Genomic DNA, 25124 nt, shown 5'->3' on the forward strand with positions numbered 1-25124 from the left:
GAAAACCAAAACAAAATGAGAAGTAGGCCTTGAAACAAGTAGCACATCAGCAAGAAGATAACAGGAGGAAACCTGAAAGGAACAAAGTCAGCCAGACTCCAGCAGAAACAATCTGCACAAAGGGAGAGGAAGGAGGGAGTAAACACAAGAAAGGAAGTGGAAATGAGTAAGAAAACAATGTGGAAGAGGATGAGTCAGAAGGAGAGAAACTCAAAACAGAGGAGCAAATAGATGAAGAGAGAAAAGGTTCAGAGAGGGTGAGGCACAGACAAGGAAGTGAGATAATAAAGAAGAAAATGGCGTTATGATTCAATTCAGTTTGCTGTTCAATATGAGCCATTAATCTAAAAAAAAAACTTTAAAAAAAGAATTAATGACTAAAAATAAAATTATAAAATGTCCTCTATTATATTATGATGCAGAATCAGCAGAATCGCCCGATAGCCATTTGTCAAATCAGAAACCTCAACTGGAAGCTAACTTCACCCTCCATATTATATATCATGTTTAGTATTATACAGTATGTTTAGTATTATGCATCATATGGTGTCACATTAAGCTGTTAAGGGATATAATGCATGGCACTTCCAGGTATTATATGCCAACCAATTTCCCTGATAAAGTTCCCTTTAAAGAAGAAAGTCATGTGTGACTAGCCTGGGCATGCTAATTACCAGCCTAGCCAATGCTAATGCCAGCCTATCTATGCTGACTACCAGTCCAGCCAATGCTAATGCTAGCCTATATATGTTAATAACCAGCAGAGGAAAAAAGCAATTAAGCGTGTGACCATTTGCTTTAGCATCCTTCTCATTTCCCAAAGCAGGCCGCTCGGTTGCCATTGGTGGTTGCTTAGATACCAGTGCTGGTCTGTCAGACAGAGCCTCCTGTGGGCACGAAGTAGCCACTGCTAGATAATCTTAATTTTGATGCTCATGCACACCATTAAAAAGTTTTTATGGTTTATTGTCAGAATTGTTCACAGGTTGAAACAATATTTGAAGTAAAACCATGTGATTTAGGCAGATTAAGACTGAAAATGTTGATGTGAATCAAGAGATGAGTCAGGAAAAAAGGACAAAATTTTCAAGAAGATCTGTGACTATGTATCGATCAGAAAATGCATCAATTCAAGACACAAAAGCAATTTATTACAAATATTATTTCAGAAACGGAGCGAAGATGCATGACTTCCCAAAATACGAGACTCGCTTTAACAAGTTTCTTTTTTAAAGTGAACCTCTTCTAAGTTTATGTTGCTGGTTAGCTGTTCTTCATTGTCCATGGAGAATAAAACTAAGCAAGCAGCAAGAAGGAAGAGAAGAAGAAAGGAAAGGAAAAGAGGAAAAATATGGCAAGCAGCTGCTGAGTGAAGAAAGAAGGCAGAGTGAGAAATCTGAGAGTTCAGGGTGAGCAAATCAAGCACAAGGACAGACGAGGAGGAAAAGAAGGAAAATGTGACATTTGATTGGGCCCCAGGCCATGTGAACATCAAACTCTCTCAGCTGAGGGAGAACGGACTGATTTAAGTTTGCATGGGAAACCAACAGATTAATCTTTTGCAACACATGCTTCTCAGTTTAATAAGCTGCAGATATCTGGCTTAGAGGGACAAGACAAGAGAAAGTGATGGAAAAGACGACTGAGAAAAATTTCTTGGTGTCAAACCTGACTTTATGTGAGAAAATGTGTGTGTGAATGGCAAATTGCTTTGTGGCCAGACAGATAATGACAAGGGATTAAATAGTTAATCTGGCGTGCTTTTGGGCTGTTTGATAAAGAGAGAGGAAGACAGAAAAGAGTGGTAGAAGAAGAGGCACCCTGAGGGAGAGAGGGAGAGAGAGATGAATTAAAATGAAAGGGAAAGCATGAGAGTGAAGGAGTGTATTAATAGTTAATAGGTTGGGTGTTTGCTAGTGTTTGATAAGCAGATGGCACCTAAAGAGCTGATAAACTTTCCTTATTACGACTCCTATTCTTCCACTGTTTTTCCCACAGTTCTCTCTTTCCAACCGCTTCCAAACCACATCTTCTTCTGTCACTTAGCCCGACCGATTGCACCTCAACTTTTTGCCTTTGGCGCGTCTTTCACCTTCTGCATTTCCCCACATCCTTGTCTGAATAGATGTGTTTCTCTCTCTGCCTCCATCCCCTTTTTAACTTCCTTGTCTCTTTTCCTTCCGTCTTACGCACCTCTCATCCCGGACCCCTCACATCTATCCAACTGTGTCCATTGGGCCTCTGATCTGACATGACAAGTGTCTCTTTTTCTCCAGAAAGAAAAACGAACAGTGGGTGAAGGTATCAAACAGAATCCTGAGCTCACAACCACAGGCGTTATTTCCACATCCGTCGCTGTATTATTCATAAAACCAACAACTTGGAGAGTGGGGGTTGGTGCAATTGAATCTCATTTGCCAATCGTTTAACAGTGCATCAGTCGCTGCTGCTGCTGCTTTATGGATTTCAGTTTTTCAGTTGAAGCTCTAAAGCCTCACAGCTGTTTTATAAACAGGAAATAAACTGCTAAGGAAAATAGTTGTCATTGTAGCCTGAATTTTAAATCAATTTTAAAAGAGCTTAAGAAGTCATTTTTACAATTTGTTTGGATATGAAATGTATGTTGTTTCATTTAAAAGCCGTATTTCACCTTATGCAGATAACCTTATGGTTTTTTTTCTCTATTTGAAATAAATGTAAAACAAATACCCAACGAGCATCATCGCAGATTTAGCAAAGTTACAAATTTCCTTGGTATGACAACATAATAATAATACAATCATAATCTGGAGGATATTATTTAGACCCTACACAAAGCTGTGAACCTGTGCACTTGAAAAAGTATGTTTTTAGTCAATTAAAAAAGGAAATTATTATTTTCATCGTCATTATTGCGTATTGTCAATAAAAAATTCCCTCACCACCAAGACAATGTTCATTTTCTCAAATCAAACAAGTTACATTCTTTATAAAGCTCAGAAAGGTTTCTTGCTTGTGTCTGGTTTACCAAATCACAGCAGCTTTTTGATACTTGGCCTGAAACATTTGGTCTGAAATGAAAGGAGAACAAATTAGGCTTAAGAATGAATATTACCCATGTAATCTTAAGAAAACAAAATATTTAGTAAAGCATGGTAAAGCAAAACAATTTTTGCTTTACTATACAACCTGAAAAATAATTCTGAGTCTTCATCACAAACCAGCCAATGATGGAAACAGTCTGGAATTATATGGATGTGCAACAAGATCACAACGCAAATTTCTAAAACAGTTCACCTGTTCATTAATTTTCTGATTGTTTCATGATTGAAACATTTCAGATCACTACATATTTTGTCAGTGGCTGACCAGGAGAGGGTCTCCAGCAGTAGCTCCATTACAAACTCTGTGCTGATGTAAAAAAAACAAAACACAATTTCAAAACTGAGATGTTTCCATTAAAAAAAGAAACACAATTAAAATCACATATGAATAAGTTTAGAGTGATAAGTCATTAAAAAACGCCGTGCCACCATCATCCTACCATTTCCTGTCTTCTTCATTGTTGTTTCCGCCACCAGTAACATCCAGTCATTGATCACATGACTCGTGTGATGCAATAAGTGTTTCCACTGCAGTTTTGGGAAATACACTAATTTTTACACAGCTGAAAAGTGGGAGTTTTTTTTAATTGGTGTGTTTTCCTTAACAATTATAGTATATATATTATAGTTAAATATAATAAATTATAGTAAATTTATAGTTAAAATTTGCGGAGCCTTCTATACGATGATGAACATGATGCCCATGGCCCTGTGGTCGATGAATTTGTTGACTGGTGTGATGAAGCTTTTCTTTCATTAAATGTACAGAAAAAAAAGGACATGTGCATTGATTTTAGACAGAAACCCCATAACACAAATCAAACAGTTATTAAAGGTCAGACAGTGGAGACAGTAGGGAACTACAAATATCTTGGGACTATTTTGGATAATAAGTTCAAATTTACCTGTCATTCAGAAAACTTACAAAAAAAGGGCCAGCAAAGATTATTTTGTCTAAGGAGGCTCGCAAAGTTTCAAGTTGATCATCAATGATGATCCTATTTTATAGACTTTTTCTCTCCTCTGTTGGTTTGGAAATCATACACCGTTTCCAAATTATTATGAAAGTGATATTTTCTCAGATTTTCTTATATGGTCAATGCAAAGTTTTCAAGCAATGAACTATTACAGTATAAATCAAATTTTACTGAACAAACCTCCCCATGAGAACAGTATTTTTTTTAAAACAAAAAACTCAAAATGCACTGTTCCAAATTATTATGCACAGCAGATTTTCTAAACATTTTATGGACTATAAAGAACTGCAAACTGTCATTCTTTGAATGTGCAGCATTAAGCTTAACAGACCGAGTTACATGTTAGCCCTTCTTTGATATCATCTGCACAATTCTTGCATCCATGAGTTTGTGAAGTTTCTGCTTGAATTTCTTTACAGGATGTCAGAATACCTTCCCAGAGCTGCTGTTTTGATATGAACTGCATTCTATCCTCAGATCTTCTGCTTGAGGAAACTCCAAAGGTTCTCAATAGGGTTGAGGTCAGAGGTCAGAGGAGGATGGTGACCACACCATGAGTTTCTCCCCTTTCATGCCCATAGCAGCCAATGACACAGTGGTATTCCTTGCAGAATGAGATGGTGCATTGTCATGCATGAAGATGATTTTGCTACGGAAGGTACGGCTCTTCTTTTTGAACCATGAAAGAAAGTTATCAGTCAGAAAGTCCATATACTTTGCTGAGGCCATTTTCACACCTTCAGGGACTCTGTAGGGGTTGACCAGCTCTCTCTCTCTCCCCATGATTTTGGCCCACAGCATGACTCCACCACCTCTTTGCTGACGTCACAGCCGTGTTGGGATGTGGTGGCCATCCACCACCAATCCACTACTGCGTCCATCTGGACCATCCAGGGTTGCACAGCAGTCATCAGTGAACAAGTCTGTTTGAAAATTAATCTTCATGTACGGCTGGGCCCACTGCCACCGCTTCTGCTTGTGAGCTCTGGTTAGGGGCCCAATAGTAGGTTCATGCACCGCAAGCCTCTGGAGGATCCTCCACCTTGAGGTTCTAGAGGCACCAGCAGCATCAAATAACTGCTTGCTGTTTTGTAAGGGCATTTTAACAGCTGCTCTCTTAATCCGATGAATTTGTCTAACAGAAACCTTCCTCATTATGCCTTTATCTGTACAAACCCATCTTTGTTCTGAATCAGCCACAAATCTCTTCACAGTACGATAACGCTTCAGTTTTTGTTAAATATCTAATGTTTTCATACCTTGTCATACGGCACTACACTTATCTGATGATTTTCGTCAGCAGAAAGATCCTTTCTCTTTCCCATATTGCTTGAAACCTGTGGCCTGCTTAATAATGTGGAACATCCTTGTAGATTTCCTTTAATTGAGCTCACCAGACAAACTAATCAACCAGCTCTCTGAAATTAATTATAGTGATAGTTCTGACACACAATATCATCTATAAATTTAATAGCACAACAAAAAATGTAATCTTTATGACACTTAAACCAATGTGCATAATAGTTTGGAACACGTTGTAGTATTAGGTCAAGAAATACCCTTACCAGAGTAATACATACTAGCAATAAGATCTTAGGGGTTGATCAATGCTCACTTACAGAATTGTGTAAAAAACAAATCATTAGGAAAACTAAAGCCGTTATTGCTGATACTTCTCATCCTTTACATGCTGAGTTCCAGTTTCTGCCTTCTGGGATCAGGCTCAGACTTCCTAGTATTTTGAATGCAGGACAAGTTAGGGGGACTTGCACCTGATTAAGTGTTAGTAGCAATTGTCAGTCAATAATGAAATACACTGCTGAACTCTTCCCGGTGTGCAGCATATTTGAAATGCAACTATTGATTTGTATTTCATGTCCTTCTGGTATGTTTTTTTTTTAAATTTTTTTTTTTTTATCTTTGATATTTTGTCTTTTAGTGTTTTGTACTTGCTGTAACATCAATTGCCCATTTGGGATACAAATAAATCGGAAACTGAATTATGTTCGTAATTCCAACTTGTGCAGTATAGCACAACATTATATTAAAGAAAAAATAAAAGTGCACAGACGACAAAAAGGTTCATGCATGAATCAAGGAAATAAATCCAGACTTACCCAGTATGGTCAGTATGCACAGCAGTATGGCAAGCAGGGCCTGGACGCTGACCCCCATCCTCTGCATACTGGCCTTACACCTTGAAAAAACTCGCTTGGCGTCACACTGGCATAACTGAGACAAAGGAAGGAAGTGTTTGATTCTTTCTGTTGCCTATTGCTTCAGAAGACATTTCATTCAAAGCAAAGCATATAAGGACCTTGATTTGCAGTTTGGTGATGCTGCTCATGAGAGGCTGGCCTCCATCACTGATGCGCACTTCCACACTGTAATCACTGGAATCCTCCAGGTTGAAGGGGCCCTCCTTCACCAGTAAAGCAGCCGTGTTATCTGCACAAGATGAGTGGGTATACAAGTAGTTAGCATGCGCATCGAATGCTCTTTGGGCTAGGGCTGGCAGAGACCAAATTAGCCCTGGAAAAAGTAATTAGATGTGCCAGTAGGAAATGTTAGAATGTTGTGTTTACTACAGGCCAGGGCCAAAACAATGGAATCATTAGTTCAATTATTGGAGGACAGAAGTTTCCTGCTGAGTCAATGGGGAGAGCTGTCCACAATATACCTCAGTTTTAGGAATTTGAGTGAACACAATGGCAGGAAAGTTCCTTTTGCTCCACTTGCTGCTCTGTGTTAAAGTTCAGAAGAAGCTCGGTTTGGGGTTGTCACTAAGACTTTGGAACCACTGTTTTCAATCTGTTTCTATGATTTCAGTCCATTTTAAAGCAGTGCCAGTGAAAGAGATGGAGTGAGCAAATTTTCTCAGGTTTTCTGTAGCATTCAGTTAAGCAGTGCTATTCCTTCCTCTTCTGTTGCTGGAGGCCTGCTGGCTGAAAACGCCTTTTCTGCAATCTGGATCTAAATCAGACTTTATGATTGGCTTGTGCTGTCAATCAATTAAAAAATGTAATTGATTAATCTAGCGCTATGATTTATCACAATCCATCACTGCGCTAACTTTGTAAACTTGAAATGTCAAAATACACGTTTTCCAAAATTGCTTTATTATCTCATACCAAACTATTCAGTTTTCATATTCAGGAAGCTTTAAAAGAAATCATTTTGTTTTAAATGTAATTTAGAAATGGTAACTCTAAACTGGTTGAGCTTCCATTGAAGGATAATTCACCGTTACAATGTAGGTTACATGCTAGCTTGGTTTTATCCACGATGGTTTTTAAAATCAAATTTACAGCTGAGTCACCAGCCTCATTCAATAATTTTTTCCCTCACATTTGTGGCTACGCATTGCTGACAGTACAAGACAGCGTACCTCGCTGCTGTCAACTAAGTCAGACTATTAGAGGCTTTTAAGTCAAAACAGGTAATGTGGTTTCTCTCCATTATGAAATATTAACACATCAAACTTTATAGACTAATCATATGCACTAACACATTAGCGTTGGCAGCCTTAGCTGCAATGGAATGAGCCCGAGTTACTGGAGCTGAATTCAGACAGAACAGGATTGTGTGTGTTAGGATGTGTTTGCCATTCATTGTGAATTGTTGCTCTATGGAGGAACTGAATTGGAAGGAAACATACAGGAGAAGATAACTGTAGTCAAGGCTTTTAATTAATTTCAATCTGACAGACTTCTATGTAATCAGGGCCGTGCAGAGAACTTTGGAGGGGCCGGGGCTCAAATTTAAAAAAGGGGCACATTGAACAAAAACTCCGTACAACAACAAAGCAACAACCCACATTAATCAAGAATCTAATTGGATCCTACTATATCATTGCCATCATGCGGGGAAATGCAAAGCAAATATAGTCTATATTTTCCCCAACAGGTATAACATTTCTGTTTCTGCTGCTGACAGTCCTGGAGGGCTGAGCTGATCTGAGACTGTTGCTGTTAAACAGATCAGAGGAGAGAAAGTCTCTGGTTATAAAGTTATGGAATAAGCAAAATTGCTGCCATTTTACCAAATAAGCCCTAATAATATCTATTTAACCTCTAGAACAACCTGGCTGCAGACTGATTTATAAATCAAAAAAGGAACAGCTGCTGCGATGCGCATCTCTAGAATCTACCTGGAATCCCCCGGTGGCCCCTATCAGTCTGCCGATGCTTTGGAGACATCTCTATTCTCTGATGTTTATTTTGTGAACTCTAAATGGGCTGAATCTTCCTTTAACACTTGAGGTTCTGCAATAACTTCTATTTACAGCCGCGAACCTCCAGCCCAGATCCCGTCAGCAGCGGCTTTAACCCTCCTGGTAGAAACGTTAAGGAGAAGCAGAGCGAGCAGTCAGCAGGTGGTACCAGGTGGTACCAGGTGGTACCGGGGCTTTGAGCTGCATTGTGACTCGCGGTGACAGTCGGTACCGTGTCTTATATCAGGATGTCTGATATAAAGACAGATATTCTTTATATCTGTCGGTGGACCGACTCAAGCTGCCTGTAGCGAACCGGGCATTTAGCAGCTTGATTAAGTTAAAGTCAGAAGATTTCTCTGCAGCCGAAGCATTTCTGAGTTTAGGGTCGAGGCGGGTTTGTCCCGCTATTGCAAGGACGATTATAAAAATATAAATAGAAACAGTTTTTCTAACGTCAACATCAGACCTACGTTTTTATTCACAAACCAGTGTATGAAAAAATATTCTTGCCCATAATTTGATAGTTAGAGGACACAGATCCGCCTCCTCCTCACCATGGACCCGGTGTCTGAACAACATGGAAGCTCTGAGAGTCATTATTAGACTGAGGGCAGCCAGACTAGTTTATTTTTACTAAATTATTATATTTAGCTAAATATTATTGCTGAGAGGCACAAACAGGCCTTCTGACATACAGATTAAAAATAAAAAATAATTTAAAAAAATGTTGAAAAAAAACAAACTCAAAAAGGGCACTAGGGGCACCAAGGATAAAAAGGATGTAATATTATAAATTCAGGGTTCCATGCTGGGACCAGATCTGTTTTCTGAATCCAAACTTAACAAATGTGATGAGATTGAAATCGTTTTGCTCTATTGAATCAAAGACAGTCTTCAGCCCTCAACTAACAATTCTCAGTAAGATCTGAATGAAAGTGTCACTTTATTCAATATATCATTTAGATATTTAAAGAATAAACAAAACATGATCAAACTATTTGATCACATTACTAATGCATCATTGTAATTAATGATTGGGGACAAAGAACTTCACCAGTTCGCCAAGAATGCATGTTAACATTTAAATTACAAGCTTGTTAAAAATAATTTGTACAGAGGAAACCTTAACTGAGTGAAGAAACAATAGAACCAGGATTTTCAACCCTTCATCCCATCACTCTTCTCTTTTTGATCCGGCTCTCGTTCTGTTTGATTTTCGTTCTTAATCCTGTCTGTGAGGATTCTCCTCGCTGCCCTCTGGAGGTTTCTTCTCTATCTCATTACTCGTCTTTCCTTTTCCTTGTTTGTCTCTCTCACCCTGAATCTCTGGTTCTAATGTAGCAAGCTGCACACAACAGTCGTCATGTCACTTCCTGAAGGTTGTTTATGACAGATTTAAAGAGGTGGCAGACGATTAATATTTCAGGAGCCTTCACTTTGAAGGTTTTGCATGTTGGGAGCGTTTGTGAATGTTTTTGAGGGGAGCTCCAACAAACAACTACAGTCTCTTTTCTCCGTCTTCTTCACCTTTCATGTCTTTTCAACAGCTGACATTTTGATTTGATTCGTTTTTCATGCAGTCTGCCTCACAGCTATTTCTTCTTTCATGTAATTTATTTTTATTCTCCTCATCCCAACCTTCACAGTCTCTCTGCTAATTTATCCTTTCACTTTTTGACAACTTTTCCTCTAATATTATTCTCTTTTGTTTATTCTTCATTAATGTCATTCTCACACAGGATTTCTTTCAGGAGTCGAGTGGATTCTTCATTTTTAGACTCTCATCTATACCTCTTCTTCATGTCTGAACTTCTCTCTGTTCTCCCTTCATGTCTTCCTTTTTCTCTCCTTTATTCTCCTCTTCCTCCATCACCTTCACACGTCAGCTCCTCCAGGCATGTGAAGACTGGAAATGGATGAGGGTTGGGCTGGAAAGGGTTGTTTATTCCCTTTTTCTCTGTTTTTCTTGCTTTTAGAGCTGATCAAGTTCCACTTAAATTAAATATTAACTCTTTGCCTGAATCTTTCATCTGACTACCTGAGGCTCTGAACATTTGTTAAGTCATCTGGGGGCATTGTTTTCAGATGAAAATTAATAACCCAAAATGCTGTCATTTTGTGTCCTACTGTGTTTAAAATGTGCTTTGCATTCACACCCTATAAACATTTTCTCATTTTGTCACATTGCAATTCAAAACAATTTTGTTCAGATTTTATGTGATAAAGAAATGCTAATGAGTGTATAATAGTAAAGTGAAAGGAAAATTTGAGATAATTTTATCTTAATTTTAACAAATAAAAATCTGAAATGTGTTGCACCTACTTTAGTTTGATAACATTGAATAAAAATCATTAATGAGCAAATAATACCAGACTGGTCAGGGTAACTACGCGTAAAGATTAGGATTAAAACAAAATCCCAGTTCATCTGAAAATTAGCTAAAACATTTCAGTTAATTTAACTTGGGAACATGTCATACGTTTAACACTACACAATCAAAACCTGCTGGGCTATGCTAACGTAGCAGGCAAAGGCAACACAAATCTACTTGTTTACTGCAATTTGAACAATCCGACCTGAGCCACTTCTACACTTGATGCTAATTCAAATTCATATTCAATTGTTTAATCTCCAGTCTGAAGGTCCTGTCATATTTATTTTAGTTCATTGATGTGAGATATGAACCACAATTGTGTACCAAAAGAAGCCAGTTGCTGTAAATTAGGATGAAAATCATATGAATATCCTTTTCTTCTCTACACAAACTGCAGTCAATGCCAAGGCAGCAGCAGTCATGTGATTCTTTTGGTACCTTAACCTCTTTTCAAATTCTCCAATGCTAAAGGCAGAAATCTCATTATATGGGAAAATTTAAAATCTCTCTAAGGGAATATAAATTATTTAGATGTCAGAAAAAAACCAAAGCTTTGGCTTCAAACCAGCCAAGCACCGACTGCAACAGACTATACTGAAACTTTTACATCACTACTAATATTTTCATTTGCAGCTTCCAAAAATACATAATTTGTTGTAATCTTTGAAAGTGGTATTTATCACTATCCCTCTAAAATTCTTTGAGGGTTTTTGATTTATCTAGAGCGATTAATAGGTTAAGGAAAATAAATAAATAAATAAAATGAAAAAAGCTGTGAAATAAAAAAAGAAGGAAATCGGAAAATTAAAGGTGGCAAACCAAACACCAGACTGTATTTAGGGCGTGTGGGTAGGCGGGGCTATTAATCTGCTGCTCGCTTACCACCATCGGATTTAGGTGTCATGTTGTCAACTTAACTAAATCTTAAATGTTTTGCTACTGCAAACACAGCAACAACTAAACAACAAGGTCAGAAAAAAGTTTTATTATGAAAAAATAGTGATGGAGAGGGAAGTAGTTATGCCAGCTTGACTTTGACAACAGTAACATGTAGATGTGCTGCAGAATTTGGTGTGTTTCAGAGCAGTAAAAATTAAATAAACTAATCAACCATCACTGTGTTCAGATGATCAATTATTAACAATCACAAAAAAAGCATCAAGCCCGGAAACATTAAACTGTAACAGATTCTGTTCTTTGTGTGCAGGGGCACAACTACCATACATACTTTCTGAGTGTTTTGCGCCACTGTTTGTGTGTGAACTGATTGTGTCGTTTTTGGTGTTGAAACATGATAGCTGAGAGTTATCAGTCGCTATGATCGCTATGGCAACGCTTCTGTGTGTAATGTAGCCGACACAGAGCGAGAAAAATGAATTAGGAGTGGTTTTGAGTTGTTCTTCAATGGTTTTTCTCTCTGCTGTAACACACTGACCTGAATGAATCACAACTTCATCTCTAGGTTTTGTTTTGTTAACTGATTAGTTCTAGTGCAGCTGTGGCCACGGATGGCGATGAAAATAATCGCCTTTTTGCCCTCCAGCATTTTGCACACGTAAAATTTCCAGATGTAAACAATAAGATTTTATCCATTGCAACGTGTCTGCCACTCATAAAAGCTGTCCTCTTTTTTTCTAAAATAGTGTTTTATGCCAAAGGGGAAAAGATTAGTTCCCATTAAATTCATTCTGACGAGGGGAATTTGAACTGACTTGTACGTCATTAAAAAAACTAAATAATAAAAAAAATATATAACAGAGGAACAGTGAAGAAACTGTGACCATCTTTATTCTCTGAGGAATAATGAAGCATCAAAAGTACTACAAAAGCACTCAGTTACAACTAACCAACACCGAGCCCTCTGCTGCCGATAGTTTCATCTGTTGCTTAGCAACAAGTTAGCGGGCCCTCTGCAAGTTCCTGTTTTTGCTTGGATCAACAGGTAAAGAAGCAGCAGAGCAAGGTAATTATTACAAACACTCACTGCCGTGGTCTCTGATGGAGAAGTTGGAGCTGGGAAGAGCAAGACTGAAAGTGAAGCTAGCTGCTTGATCGTCTTTGTCCGAGGCTCCCAAGATACCGATCACCTAAGAACAGGAAACAAGTAACACAGAGACTGTAGTAAGTTATGTCATACAAAACACCAGATAGAGAACATGAAATTGAGTTAAATGCAAATGTCTGTTTTCTGAAAACCTGAATCTAAAAGTAACCAAAAGGTATTTAAAATGTTCTCCTCTCACCGTGTTTCTGACGTCGTTCTCACACACAAAGATATCATTGGCAGTCAGTTCAGGTGGATTGTCATTGACGTCCAGAACCGTTACAAAAATCTCAGCAAATGACGCCAGGCCTAGAGAGGAGAGACATTTCATCAATATCTGGGTGTTTTTGTGGTTTTATGTCAGCAGTCTTTCCATAAGCTGCATTTCTGTAATGAACCAGAAAATTCTTGCTTAGTTTTCTTCTGGTTTTGCCTTTCCTGTAATTTCTGTTATTTTTTCAACAGTGGCTTTCAGGAGAGCCAGCACACCGGGTAAACTCAGCTTCCTACTGACATGATGCCTCAACCTGTCGCCATAAATTAGGACAGTAAAATGTGGAATAAGTTCTGCCTTATGGGCGACACTTTGAGTCTGTAACCTTTCTAGTACTTTCATATATTGGTGCGTACCGAAGCGCAGTGACCCAATATATATGACCCATGCATATACAGTATATTTAGTCTCAGCAAAGAGTTACATCTGCAATAGATTATGTCACTCAGGCCAAATCTAGCAAACGTAAAGTGAGACACTGCATTTGCTTAGCCACTTTGCTTTGTTAGCCTAGCTTAACAGCTAACTGTAGAGTGAAAAGGGATTTAACACAAGTTAGAACAACACATCAACTTCGAGCCAAGTTTTATCAATAAAACACAAATGCAGATGAAGGTGAGACGATTGCTAGTTAAACCACTGATGTAGAAACACTTTGGCCTTTTTACTACAATAAAAGAAAACAACACACAATAACAATAAAGCTAACTTAATGCAGTTCTCTGATGTCTCTACCATTTCGACTTCATGTCTTGGTTTCAGTAATACTGCTACATGGGCTTGTGCGGTTTGTTACACTAGTTTCCATAGTAAGCAGACAATGGAAACAGATACTGTCCTGGAACATTGTCTGTTAAAGCGACCCGTTCTGCACCATCCTGGGCCTGGGGTTAGGGTTAGGGGTTAGGGTAATTATTGACTTAAAAGAATCTGCTATATCTTGCTAAATAGTGACTTATGAGTCAGTTTTGTCTTAATTCAACTGTAAAAACATATTTTCCCTAGAGAGTAGAACAGAGATATTTGGTAAGATTTAGTGTTTTTGTAGGTGTTTGCAAAGCACATTACAGGTGTTTGCGTTAAACACCTACAATGGGTGAAGGCAGTCTGGACCAATTTCCTCCTGCATACCGAAGCGCAGTGACCCATGCTGAACAGCTCTGTATAGTATAGTGGCCTCTGTAATAGTGGCCACTGCTTAGTGATTGAGTAGTCTGTTCATTACAAGGCAGAAATTATGGGCGACACTTTGAGTCTGTAACCGTTTTAGTACTTTCTATATTAGTATGTTTCATTAAGGAAACATCTGCTGCATGTTGCGTCTGCAATCTACAAAATTAAGGTAAAAAATGTATTAGGAAGCCTCAGAACATCTAAGTGGAAACAGTCATACTGCCACACTAGTTCATGACAGGAAGGTTTAACTCTAAAAATGTCACGAATTGTGGATGGTTTGACGTGAGGTAGAGACACAGTGAACTCAGATTATTGTTAAAATGGCAATTTTAATGGTGAGAACGAAGAGTACAGAAATCCAGGCAGCACAGGTGAAGGATGAGGCCAGGAACTCACACACTGGAGGAACACAAAGACATGACACATGACTGCAAAGACAAATGACATAAGACAAGGATCGAACAGAGAGTAGGGGACACAGGTGAAGTTAAATACACAGGGAGATAATCAGGGGAAACAAAGGACAGCTGAAAACAATCAAGGGGTAAACACGACAACACAGAGACTCAATTAACTGAAAAAATACACACAAAATCCAAATCCTCACAAAAAAATCAACACACTGTAATGTTTATTCAATGAAAAGCAACTAGAATAGCATCAAGTGTCAGTGACGATATGGTTTCATTGAACATACATGAAACCTGATGGAAGTGAAATCCAATCAAAGAGGTCCAATCAAAGACCACGGGGCTCTCAGACTCTTAGGAGAAACAATTAAATTTAAAATCATACACTCATTGTATTTTCTTTTGCTGTTTGCAAACTATTTAAAATTCCTGCAGCGGAAGCTACAGGGGATTACATTATTGAACACTTAGCTAAAAAATTAATTGTCACTTACACAACCTCTAAATTTCCACAGAGATTCCAAATCTATTTGAATTTTTCTACTCATAAATATTAGATTTTGTGTTTTAGGCTCAGAGTCATGATCAGAGCTCTTGTTTACTATTTTCTTTAGCGGATGGGTCTGGCAGTGATTAGCTGTGATTATAATTAGATATGATCAATTTGCGTCTGTGACTGATCTGGTTAAGGTCAAGTGACTTAAAAGTTTTCTATTTGCGCCCTCTGTGTTTGACAGGTATTTTTTATTAAAGTGTCTCTTATGATGCATTTGCAACTTCTTTTGATTTGCTCCTCTACCGATAGTTCTCTTTGCTCTCTCTGTTTTTAAAAATATCTCCAGCACAAGAACAAGTTTTATATATGGAGGACCTAGTCAAAGCTCCGGGGACTGTTGTGCTCCCTAAACGTTGTGACAAGCAGCTGAAATAAATCTCTGGATTTCATTCATTTGCTCATCTAAAAATACAGAAAGCTGTGTGAACAAAAAGACTTGCTAATGTGATTTTCCTGCTTAGTCTCCGATTCCAGAGCGGTGGAAGCAGGTGTTACAGCAACGTGTTAAATCTGTGATAAAATCCCCGTTAATGTGTCACAACCTGACTGAAACAAACATACCGTCCGCTTTAAGCCCTTCTTCTGTAACACTTTCAAATTACCATTGTTTAAAGAAATGCATACATGTTCCCATGTTTATTTTGTGAGGACGTGTTGGTTCAGTGTTGATGTATGACGTACCGCCGTTCTCCTCTTGTGCCTTAACTTTAAACATGTGTTGCTCCTCCACCTCTCTGTCCAGCCTCCTCATAACCGACAGCTGACCAGTGGTCAGGTCGATCCTAAAGGGTAAGCCCGTTTCCAGGATGGAGTACCTGAAAACAACGAGAGCTAGTGATCAGCAGGACAAGTGGCTGCACAGCTGGACCACAGCTGGAAGGGGAACCATACTCTATGCGCTTCCTGACTCCGTCCGGGTCTCTGGCTTGAATTCTTCCCAATATTGTTTTTTCCATCTGCTCCTCTGGAACGCTGAAGTTATAGACAGAGCGAGTGAAAACCGGCGGCTCGTCCACATCCATCACCTTGATGGTCACCTTCAGCATATTACAGAAGAGAAACGCCTTGATTTGGACATGATCTAAATACTCTACTTCACTTTCACCTCTGCTGCCCTTTTAGTTTCACAGTCTATTTATTTGATGATTTTACAGTCTGAATTCCCTCAAAACATCCCAGTTCAAACCTTTCTAAACTTAAACATCTTGATTTTATGGGACTATTTGTGACACTATCTCCAGCGCTCACACATTAAACTTTCATTTGTTTTTGCTTTGGGCTTAAGTTTGATTTTCCTTTGTTTTTTGGCATTTAAACTTGATCTTGTTTAATAATCAGAAAAATAAGTGAAAGGCCCCTTTTTTACTTTTGAATGAGGGTACATTTGACTCTCATTCGATCACCAGCTCAAAAAATACCTGTAAAAAAATGTTTGTTTCTTTATAACATTTTGACTTTATATGTTTTACATAATAGGATTTGAAAAACAAGAGAGTGGAAATTCAAGCAGGTTTTGACACTCAATGTTTTTTTTTTTTATTTTCCATAATAATGAAATAATCCTGTATTGTGCAAAAATCTTTGTTTGACATTTGCTTCAAAATGAGAGGAAATTTAGATTTGGTTTAAGACTTTTGCACAGAAAGGTCTGCATCTAACTCTGTTTTCTGTGGCTGTATTTTGTGCTTGCATACAGTATCAATGTGTCTTCATTTCTAATACAGGGTGTTTGTGTTTTTTGTTGAATATTAACAAAATACAGAATTAAAGTTAGTGAGATCCAATCTCTAAATCAAAAATGTAAAACTTTCCATTTACTTTCAGCTCTGCTTATGCTAGTTGATGAGGGGCTTACCTGTGCCGTTGTATTTGCGACATTGAGGTTTTCTGCTGGAGAAAATTGTAGCCGTTCATCCACCCTGACAGTGAAGGTGTAGTTATTCTGCGTCTCGTAGTCTAAAGCCTGCAGAGAGGAGTGGAGGTGAGTGAGCCGCTGCTATTTTAAACCTCCTGATATCATGTCATTTGCACATTTGAAGCCAATCTGCTCTAAAGCTGGATTCATCCTCCAGAGAGCATGTGAAAACATGAATGTTCTTGTTTTTGCTGAGCAGGAGCACATTTGCACCTCCATTTATTTGAACGGGAACGGCTGAGAACTTCAGGTGTGAAAAGGTTGCAAACGTAAAACAACCCAGGAGAATCAATCATTTACAAAACTTCAGCTAAAGCTTTTTCAAATATCCTGGTGGATTCATCCTCCAGAATCAGAACTATAGTAGAAGTCATCAGAGTTTCCCCTAACTTTGAGCATCTTTTTCATTTATGAGACAATGTTCTCAGCAGAGTTCTAAAATAGAATTTGAAACAAACACTGACATCATTCCAGGATGTTGGGTCACATTTTTGGAGTTTTAGTTTACAGCTGAGAAGTTGCTTCACACTTAAATATTAAAAGTATATGTAATACTTTTAATATTAGGGTTAGGGTTACATCTGTTTACATGTTAAACTACTACAGCGGCCAAACAGATGTTTCTGTCAGGATCTGTGTTTTTCTGTGTATTTTATTTCAAGTTTTTTGTGTTTCTGAGTCTCCGTGTTGTCCTGTCTCCCCTCGATTATTCCCAGGTGTGTCTTGTTCCCTGATTACCTCCTGTGTATTTAATGTCACTTCTGTCTCTGTGTCTTTGTCGGGTCCTTGTCTTATGCACCAGTCTGTTTGATGTCCCTTCGTTTAGTCTGTTGCTACCGACGTTGAGCCCTGGCTTCCGCTCAGTCGTGCTGCCTGGTTTTGTGGATTGTTTTGGATTTGTTTATACCTCATTCTCATCATTAAAACCATCTTTTGTCATCTCATCCTGGTTCCACCGCGTTCTGCCTCACCACTTCACACCGCACCTCATGGCAGTTTCATAAATGTCATTAGATTAATATGTTAGATGACTTAAAGATCCATGTCTAGACACAGAGTTAACCTTCTACTGCTTAGCACAACCAACGTCTTAATGTTGAGATGGAGAAAAATTAAATATTTGTTTTGCATAAAAATTACAAGCAGTCTAGGCCTTTCAGTTGTTGAACACCACTGCTGGTGTGGCCAGCGATGGTATCAGCCTGGCCACACCCATGAAAACTTTCCAGCTGAGCCATACTTAACATCCTATTGGCTGACATCTGAGTCAGCCAATCATCTTTGATTTTCTTTCCTTTTTCTTGGTTTTGATTGGATGTATCCACAAAAATGGAAATAAGTAAGACTGTAGTTAGCTTCTGCAGTAGTGCTAACATGGTTTCCACTGAGTGTATTGATTCATATTAAGGTACGTTATCTATTAATTTATTAACATAGATATTGTTACAGAGCTATTTCAGCCATTCACAGGAAAATGTGGTGCCTAACCCCTGAAAATACGAGAGACTCAATGTGTGTAGACACTGTTTTAGTCAGTGATGCTAGCTATGCTAACAGTGCTATTCACAAATAAAAGCTGCTCAGTCATTTGGTCAGTTCACTAAATATAATCGCAATGTAAATGATGTGTCAAAAGATCATTGTGACAAACATTTGAGTATTAAAGTCAATAAAAGTGAGCATGTGAGGAACACTGAAGCAGTTTAATTGAGTTAGCATATACAACACAGACAATAAAATAAATACATTTGTGAATGTAAAACCATTCTAGAACAAAATATATCAGTAACAGCAGATATGTAAGTTCAGATTAAAAGACAGGTCTATTCTATGTGAACTTTTTTTAAGGTTAGACTTTTATTGCTTTATTTTTTCAACATGAAGCTACAAAATTACTTTGTTTCATCATAGCATCAACTTTGAATCTTTCCAAGGTTGCTAAAGACACAGCTTGACTTCAAGCTTTGGTACTACACACACTTTCTCACTTCCTAAAATGTTACATTCTAACCTCAATAGTGACAGCAACTTATTTTTCTTACTTGAAACATCAGAATAATTTTCTTTTTAAATATGTCACTGTTTCCCCACAAGAATTTTGAACTTAAAAGATAAAAACCAACATGTTCCTCCTTTGTGATTGTATTCCTAATCAAAGAAGTTTTGCTTTACTCTGATTTTTATTTATCTTGAGCAAGCTCTGCAATGAGAAGCCATTATTATCCTGTTTGTTATTTTCTTTCTGCTGTGTTACAACAGCAAATTTTCATCTGCAAACAGGACAACACAGGTAGAAGGGAATATTCTGTTAACAGGATTATCCACAGTCGTAACGCTGCTCAGTCGAAGGCTATCAAAAGGCATTAGCAAACAGCTTAGCAGGAATGAAGAAGCCTTGGCGGCGGCGGCAGTGTGGACAAGAGCTGGGTTTATTTTGTGAATGCCGACGGTGAAGAAGATGAAGAGTAGCTGCAGAGCTGAGGGGCGAGTGAACAGATCAGAGCGCAATTTGGTTCCAGGCCAGCAAGGGAGCCAGTTATGACCCTGCTTATTATACAATAGTGCATCTTCAACTCTCTGAAGCCCTAAATACTTTATTCTGACAAGTAAACCTCCAGAAATTCCTGCAGGGATAAATATCTTCTCCAACCAGAAGGAGGCGGCTCTAACACTGTGTTGTGTATTACTGCAAAAAAACGTCTCATGTTAGATGCAGGTTAGCATTTTACGCTGTCATTATTTGACAGTAGATGTAAGGAAGAGTGATCAAAAAAAAAAAAAAAACACAATAAGGATGTCGGTGCATGGGTGTATGAGAATTTAAGAAAATCCTGTCAGGGCTCACTGCTATCATCCTTCTGCTCGACTCCTTCGTGTTTGTAATGTTTTGTGATAACAGAATGTATTTTTACTCTCGGGTTTTAATGTTTCTGCAAGAGTTTTCTATCAGTTCCTAGGCCTCCAACATTTCAACACCAGAGTGTTACAAATTCTCTGCGGTTTTCATTTATTACATGGAGTAAGTTTAGAAGAAACTCATCCACGTTTTGGATATGCAGCTGGAGGAAACAATTCATGTGAAACACACAGGCAGAGATGTTTTCTGTTTCTTCTCTTGGACATGTTTAAATCCATCTTGCTTGCATTTTGTTGCAACAGACAATATATTTCTGTAAGGTTTATTCGCCTTAAACACTTCAGTGTATCATCAGCTATGTGCGTATTTCACATTATACCAGTGGCCCCCCAAAGTGTGGGGGGCCACTGGCCCCCCACACTTTGGCCCCTCCTGTAATGGCCCCTCCGTGCCATTACAGGAGGGGCGCGGGAAGTGTTATGGATGAAAAAAAAAACAGTTACACAAAAGTGTTTCACTGTAAAGATGGTTTGCAGTTTGTTTTGTTGCAACCTGAAGCGTGAAATAAACTTCAGTGGAGTTTGAAAACAAAATATGTGTATAGGTTTATGTCTGGTTGAACCCCTTCATTGGGTGAAAGCCCAGACTGAGGTTAGATGAGAATCTTTTCATAGTAAGGCAATGGTCAGGCTAATCCAGAACATTTCCAAACTAAAATTCCTCATTAACCAAGAATCTGAATGAATTGAAGCCTAAAGATTTAAAATCTGTTACACCACATTAACAGTGAATTAAAAACAAGACTGCTTTGAGACATTATCTCATCAGTTTCTCCCCTCCAACCCTCCTACCTGTTTGAGCACCAGTATGCAGTCGTTATCCTTACTGGGTTTGGAGCTGAATACATTCCCATTGCCACTTGGAATAGAAAAGATGGGCTGCTTGTTCTCGTCCTCGTCTAAGTCTGTTAACTCCAGCACGGCAATCTTCTCGTTAACTTTAAGGTTTTCTGGGACACTTATTTCATATTTTCCTTACGACAGAAAGCAAACAGAAAAATAACACATTATATATATATACTGTACATACATACATACATATATACTGTATATATAATTATATATACTGACATTATTTATGTAGATATGGGAGAGTTGCATGTATTGGTTCTGTGAATTTCTTAAAGCAATTATATATATATGTTTGTTAAAGAGTTAGCTGACTGTTGCTTACTTTTGATAAAAGACGCTATGTTGTCATTGGCGTCAGTGATGGTGATGGCCACTGAGGTGGTGGCAATGCAGCCAGACTCCCTTCCTTTCATGTCCTGAGCCCGGACCACCACCATATACTGACTCTTTGTCTCCCGGTCCAGGCTGCTTACCTTGGAGGTGATCACACCTGCCGAGACACAGACGAGGTGTTATCTTTGATGTCAGCTCTGACTCATGTTGAAGCACAAATAGTCTTACAGCTGTTAAAAAATAATAATAAAAAAATTGCAGGGTGAAAATGTTATAATGCTGCAGGGATGCCTACCTGTTTCATAGTTGATTTCAAATAAACCAGAAGTCCGGCCATTGGGCAGAGTGTACCTGACTTGTCCGTTGTCCGTGTTTGGGTCGTCTGCGTCGGTCGCCTTCACTTGAACCACTGTATCCTCTAGAGGAGAGGAAGTGTAGTGATTTACACAATAATGCAGCAGATAATTGAATATTTCAGCAAAATCTTTCACATGCAGATAGATACAAGAACCTAACTCAGCCCAGACGTTAAGGTCTCCAAACCCCCCCCCCCCAAAACGATAGCCGCTGAAAAATTCAAGATGGCTGCCGTGGTCTTAAAAGAAAATAAATTTTTATTCTGAATTTGCAGATATTTATCAAAAATGAATATTTTCAGTGTCATATCATACATACCGGTAATTTAAATATTACATCTACTGACTATTGTTAGTGCAAAAACAAATTTCCTTAACATTGGAAATGAAATTAATGTGTTTGGGGTCAAACCATGGCCTACATATGTTGAATCATAGAAATTATACGTTTTTCCCCAATTTTCCGTTTTCTTTTCCTGGTGGATATACACTGCCTGGCCAAAAAAAAAGTCGCCACCTGGATTTAACTAAGCAAATAGGTACAAGCCTCCTATTGGATAAGTACTGCATAGGCGATTATCTTTCTGCTGGCAACAAGTTATTTAACCCCAGCTGATGCAATGAGTAACTCCTCATTTCTTAAACAACCATGGCAAAAGACACATCCTGTGGTCGTGGAAAAGACGTTAGTCTGTTTAAGAAGGGTCAAATCATTGGCATGCATCAAGCAGAGAAAATATCTAAGGAGATTGCAGAAACTACTAGAATTGGGTTAAGAACTGTCCAATGTATCATTAAAAACTGGAAGGATGGTGGGGAACCATCGTCTTCCAGGAAGAAATGTGGTTGGAAAAAAATCCTGAATGATCGTGATTGGCGATTACTTAAACGTTTGGTCAAATCAAATCGAAAAAAAACAACAGCAGAACTCAGGAGTATGTTTAATTGTGAACGCAAAAGCATTTCCACACGCACAATGCGAAGGGAACTCAAGGGGTTGGGATTGAACAGCTGTGTAGCTGTAAGAAAACCTCTAATCAGTAAGGCTAACCAGAAAAAAAGGCTTTAGTTTGCTAGGGAGCATAAAGATTGGACTCTGGAGGAATGGAAGAGGGTCATGTGGTCTGATGAGTCCAGATTTACCCTGTTCCAGAGTGATGCGTGATGGGCACATCAGGGTAAGAAGAGAGGCAGGTGAAGTGATGCACCCATCATGCCTAGTGCCTACTGTACAAGCCTGTGGGGGCAGTGCTATGATCTGGGGTTGCTGCAGTTGGTCAGGTCTAGGTTCAGCAACATTGTGTGCCCAAAGAATGAGGTCAGCTGACTACCTGAATATACTGAACGACCAGGTTATTCCATCAATGGATTTTGTCTTCCCAAATGGAACGGGCATATTCCAAGATGACAATGCCAGGATTCATCGGGCTCACATTGTGAAAGAGTGGTTCAGGGAGCATGAGACATCTTTTTCACACATGGATTGGCCACCACAGAGTCCAGACCTTAACCCCATTGAGAATCTTTGGGATGTGCTGGAGAAGGCTTTGCACAGTGGTCAGACTCTCCCATCATCAATACAAAATCTTGGTGAAAGATTAATGCAACACTGGATGGAAATAAATCTTGTGACACTGCAGAAGCTTATTGAAACAATGCCACAGCGAATGCGGGCTGTAATCAAAGCTAAAGGCGGTCCAACAAAATATTAGAGTGTGACCATTTTTTGGTGGCGACTTTTTTTTTGGCCAGGCAGTGTATTACAAAATGGTCACCATGGTTGTAGTGGAAAATATATATTTGCACTAAAATTGGCAGTAGTCATTGCCAGTGGTGGACATAGCAAACCAAAAAGTTACATTCATTAACCACTAATTCACTAGACTAGAATCTCAACTCTGCTCATGCTAAATTGCTAAACATATACTAAATTAACAGAAACTAATAATAAACTCCTAAACACGTAAAAAAAATAAGAAACTTATGCTAAACTGTTAAATACATTTTAAAAATAGCAAAAACTAACACTCAACTGCTAAACATAAAAAAGCTATGTAGCGGTAGAAGATTAGTACCACTACAAAAAAAACAGATTTTTTCCCCTTAGAGTTCTAGGGGAATTCTAACACTAACACTTGTGTTTAGCTAACACTAAACACAAAAACACTGGTGGAAGCTAACTAAACCACAAAACACATTTTAAAAATGAATAGAAGAAAACACTAACCATTAAATCTGCAAAATCGATGTGTGACAAACTCGGAGTTACAATCTTTACCTCCTTCCAGTTGACAACACTTGTGTTATTCTCATCTGCAAAGTCCTCAGTTTGAGTTTTGGTGTCTGATTTAGTAGTAAAATATTATTAATTTAAAGTTCATGAATACGATGAAGTTATTAAAATTGGTGACATTATGTTACAATAATTGGTGTAAAAGGCTCAAAAACAGCAGCCATGTTGAAAATGGCTGACATGCTGAAATGTGGCTAATGGGACATATGGAAAACATACAAGCTCAGAGCTGAGCATATCCACACATGAAAAATTTTACAGTAATATGCTGCACTATAATTGACAGCAATCACTTTAATATCTTTGAATATTGTATTATATTTGTATTTGCATTCAGCTCTCTTAATTTTTATACTTTTCGATGAAAGCCTTTGCAGCTCAAAGTCATCAGAAATGACCTGCTGGGCCCTCGGCTATCATTGATTGAACCACAAGCAGAATATGGCCCAGTCTAGACCAAAATCCATACCAGAATCTATAGCACCAATCTTTTAATACTTGCAGTTGCAATTGTAGCAAAGTACGTTGAACAGAGATCAGAATGCCAATGTGCAGTATACTTTTTACATTTATATTTGTACATAAATTAAAAAAATCAAATTCTTTCCTTAGACGTTGCAATCAAGGGCTGTCTTGTGTTGAACTATCCAGTAAAATCTCCAAAAATTCATCAAATAAAGGATGTTATTTTTTTAGGCTCTGACATGGGAAACACAGGTATTCTGTTTTGGCTGTATGAATTAAGTGAGGAATATTAACTCAATCAGGCTACTGTCTATTCAAGATCTGTAAAACCAAATACATTATGCATCAAAGTGATTCATTTCTGTACTTCCTCTGCTTGTGGTCCAACATACTTGTTCTCTCCATGACGGATCCTTTGTACTCTTCTTGAAAAACTGGGCAGTTATCGTTGATATCGTTCACTTCAATAGCAAATTCCCCAGCGTCCTCTATCAACAGGCCGTTTCCATCGTACATCCTGGCCGTCAGATGATACAAGGCCTTCTTCTCTCTGTCCAGACGCTCCTTGACATACAGGTTTCCTTTGTTGTCCACAATGAAGGTTTGGTTCACTCCTTCACCTTCTATTGCAAACGTCCTCACTGCCACTTTTCGGTCTGACCGGAGCTATAAAAGAACAAGGACAATACGACGTTCATAACACATACCAAGATATTCTAGATATTTATTAAAAAACTAGAACTCAATGCCCTATATTGTTGTATGGCATAAGACAAAACAAAAACACAAATGTTTCTGCTTTAAGTAAGAAAACAGTGCACATAAACAAAAATATAGTCCCAAAAGTTATAAAAATCCTAGATTAGAGAGGTATAAACCATAC

The 25124-nt window shown here is 38.3% G+C and overlaps 1 protein-coding gene across 2 annotated transcripts in view; it reads right to left on the minus strand.

The window, feature by feature from the left end:
• The window catches only part of cdh5 (cadherin 5), a 46109-nt gene that overhangs the window by 9866 nt on the left and 11119 nt on the right, over positions 1–25124 (minus strand). For both annotated transcript variants that reach the window (XM_032553309.1, XM_032553310.1), the window contains exons 3-13: positions 24634–24907; positions 21423–21545; positions 21117–21284; positions 20735–20916; positions 16967–17074; positions 16003–16148; positions 15793–15926; positions 12895–13004; positions 12636–12738; positions 6378–6508; positions 6178–6292 (exon numbers count right to left, since the gene is read on the minus strand). In XM_032553309.1, the coding sequence (XP_032409200.1) occupies positions 6178–6292; positions 6378–6508; positions 12636–12738; positions 12895–13004; positions 15793–15926; positions 16003–16148; positions 16967–17074; positions 20735–20916; positions 21117–21284; positions 21423–21545; positions 24634–24907 (1594 nt within the window). The remainder of the gene's footprint in view (positions 1–6177; positions 6293–6377; positions 6509–12635; positions 12739–12894; positions 13005–15792; positions 15927–16002; positions 16149–16966; positions 17075–20734; positions 20917–21116; positions 21285–21422; positions 21546–24633; positions 24908–25124) is intronic.

Source organism: Xiphophorus hellerii, chromosome 22 (genome assembly GCF_003331165.1).
Source record: "Xiphophorus hellerii strain 12219 chromosome 22, Xiphophorus_hellerii-4.1, whole genome shotgun sequence".
Classification (NCBI taxonomy): domain Eukaryota; kingdom Metazoa; phylum Chordata; class Actinopteri; order Cyprinodontiformes; family Poeciliidae; genus Xiphophorus; species Xiphophorus hellerii.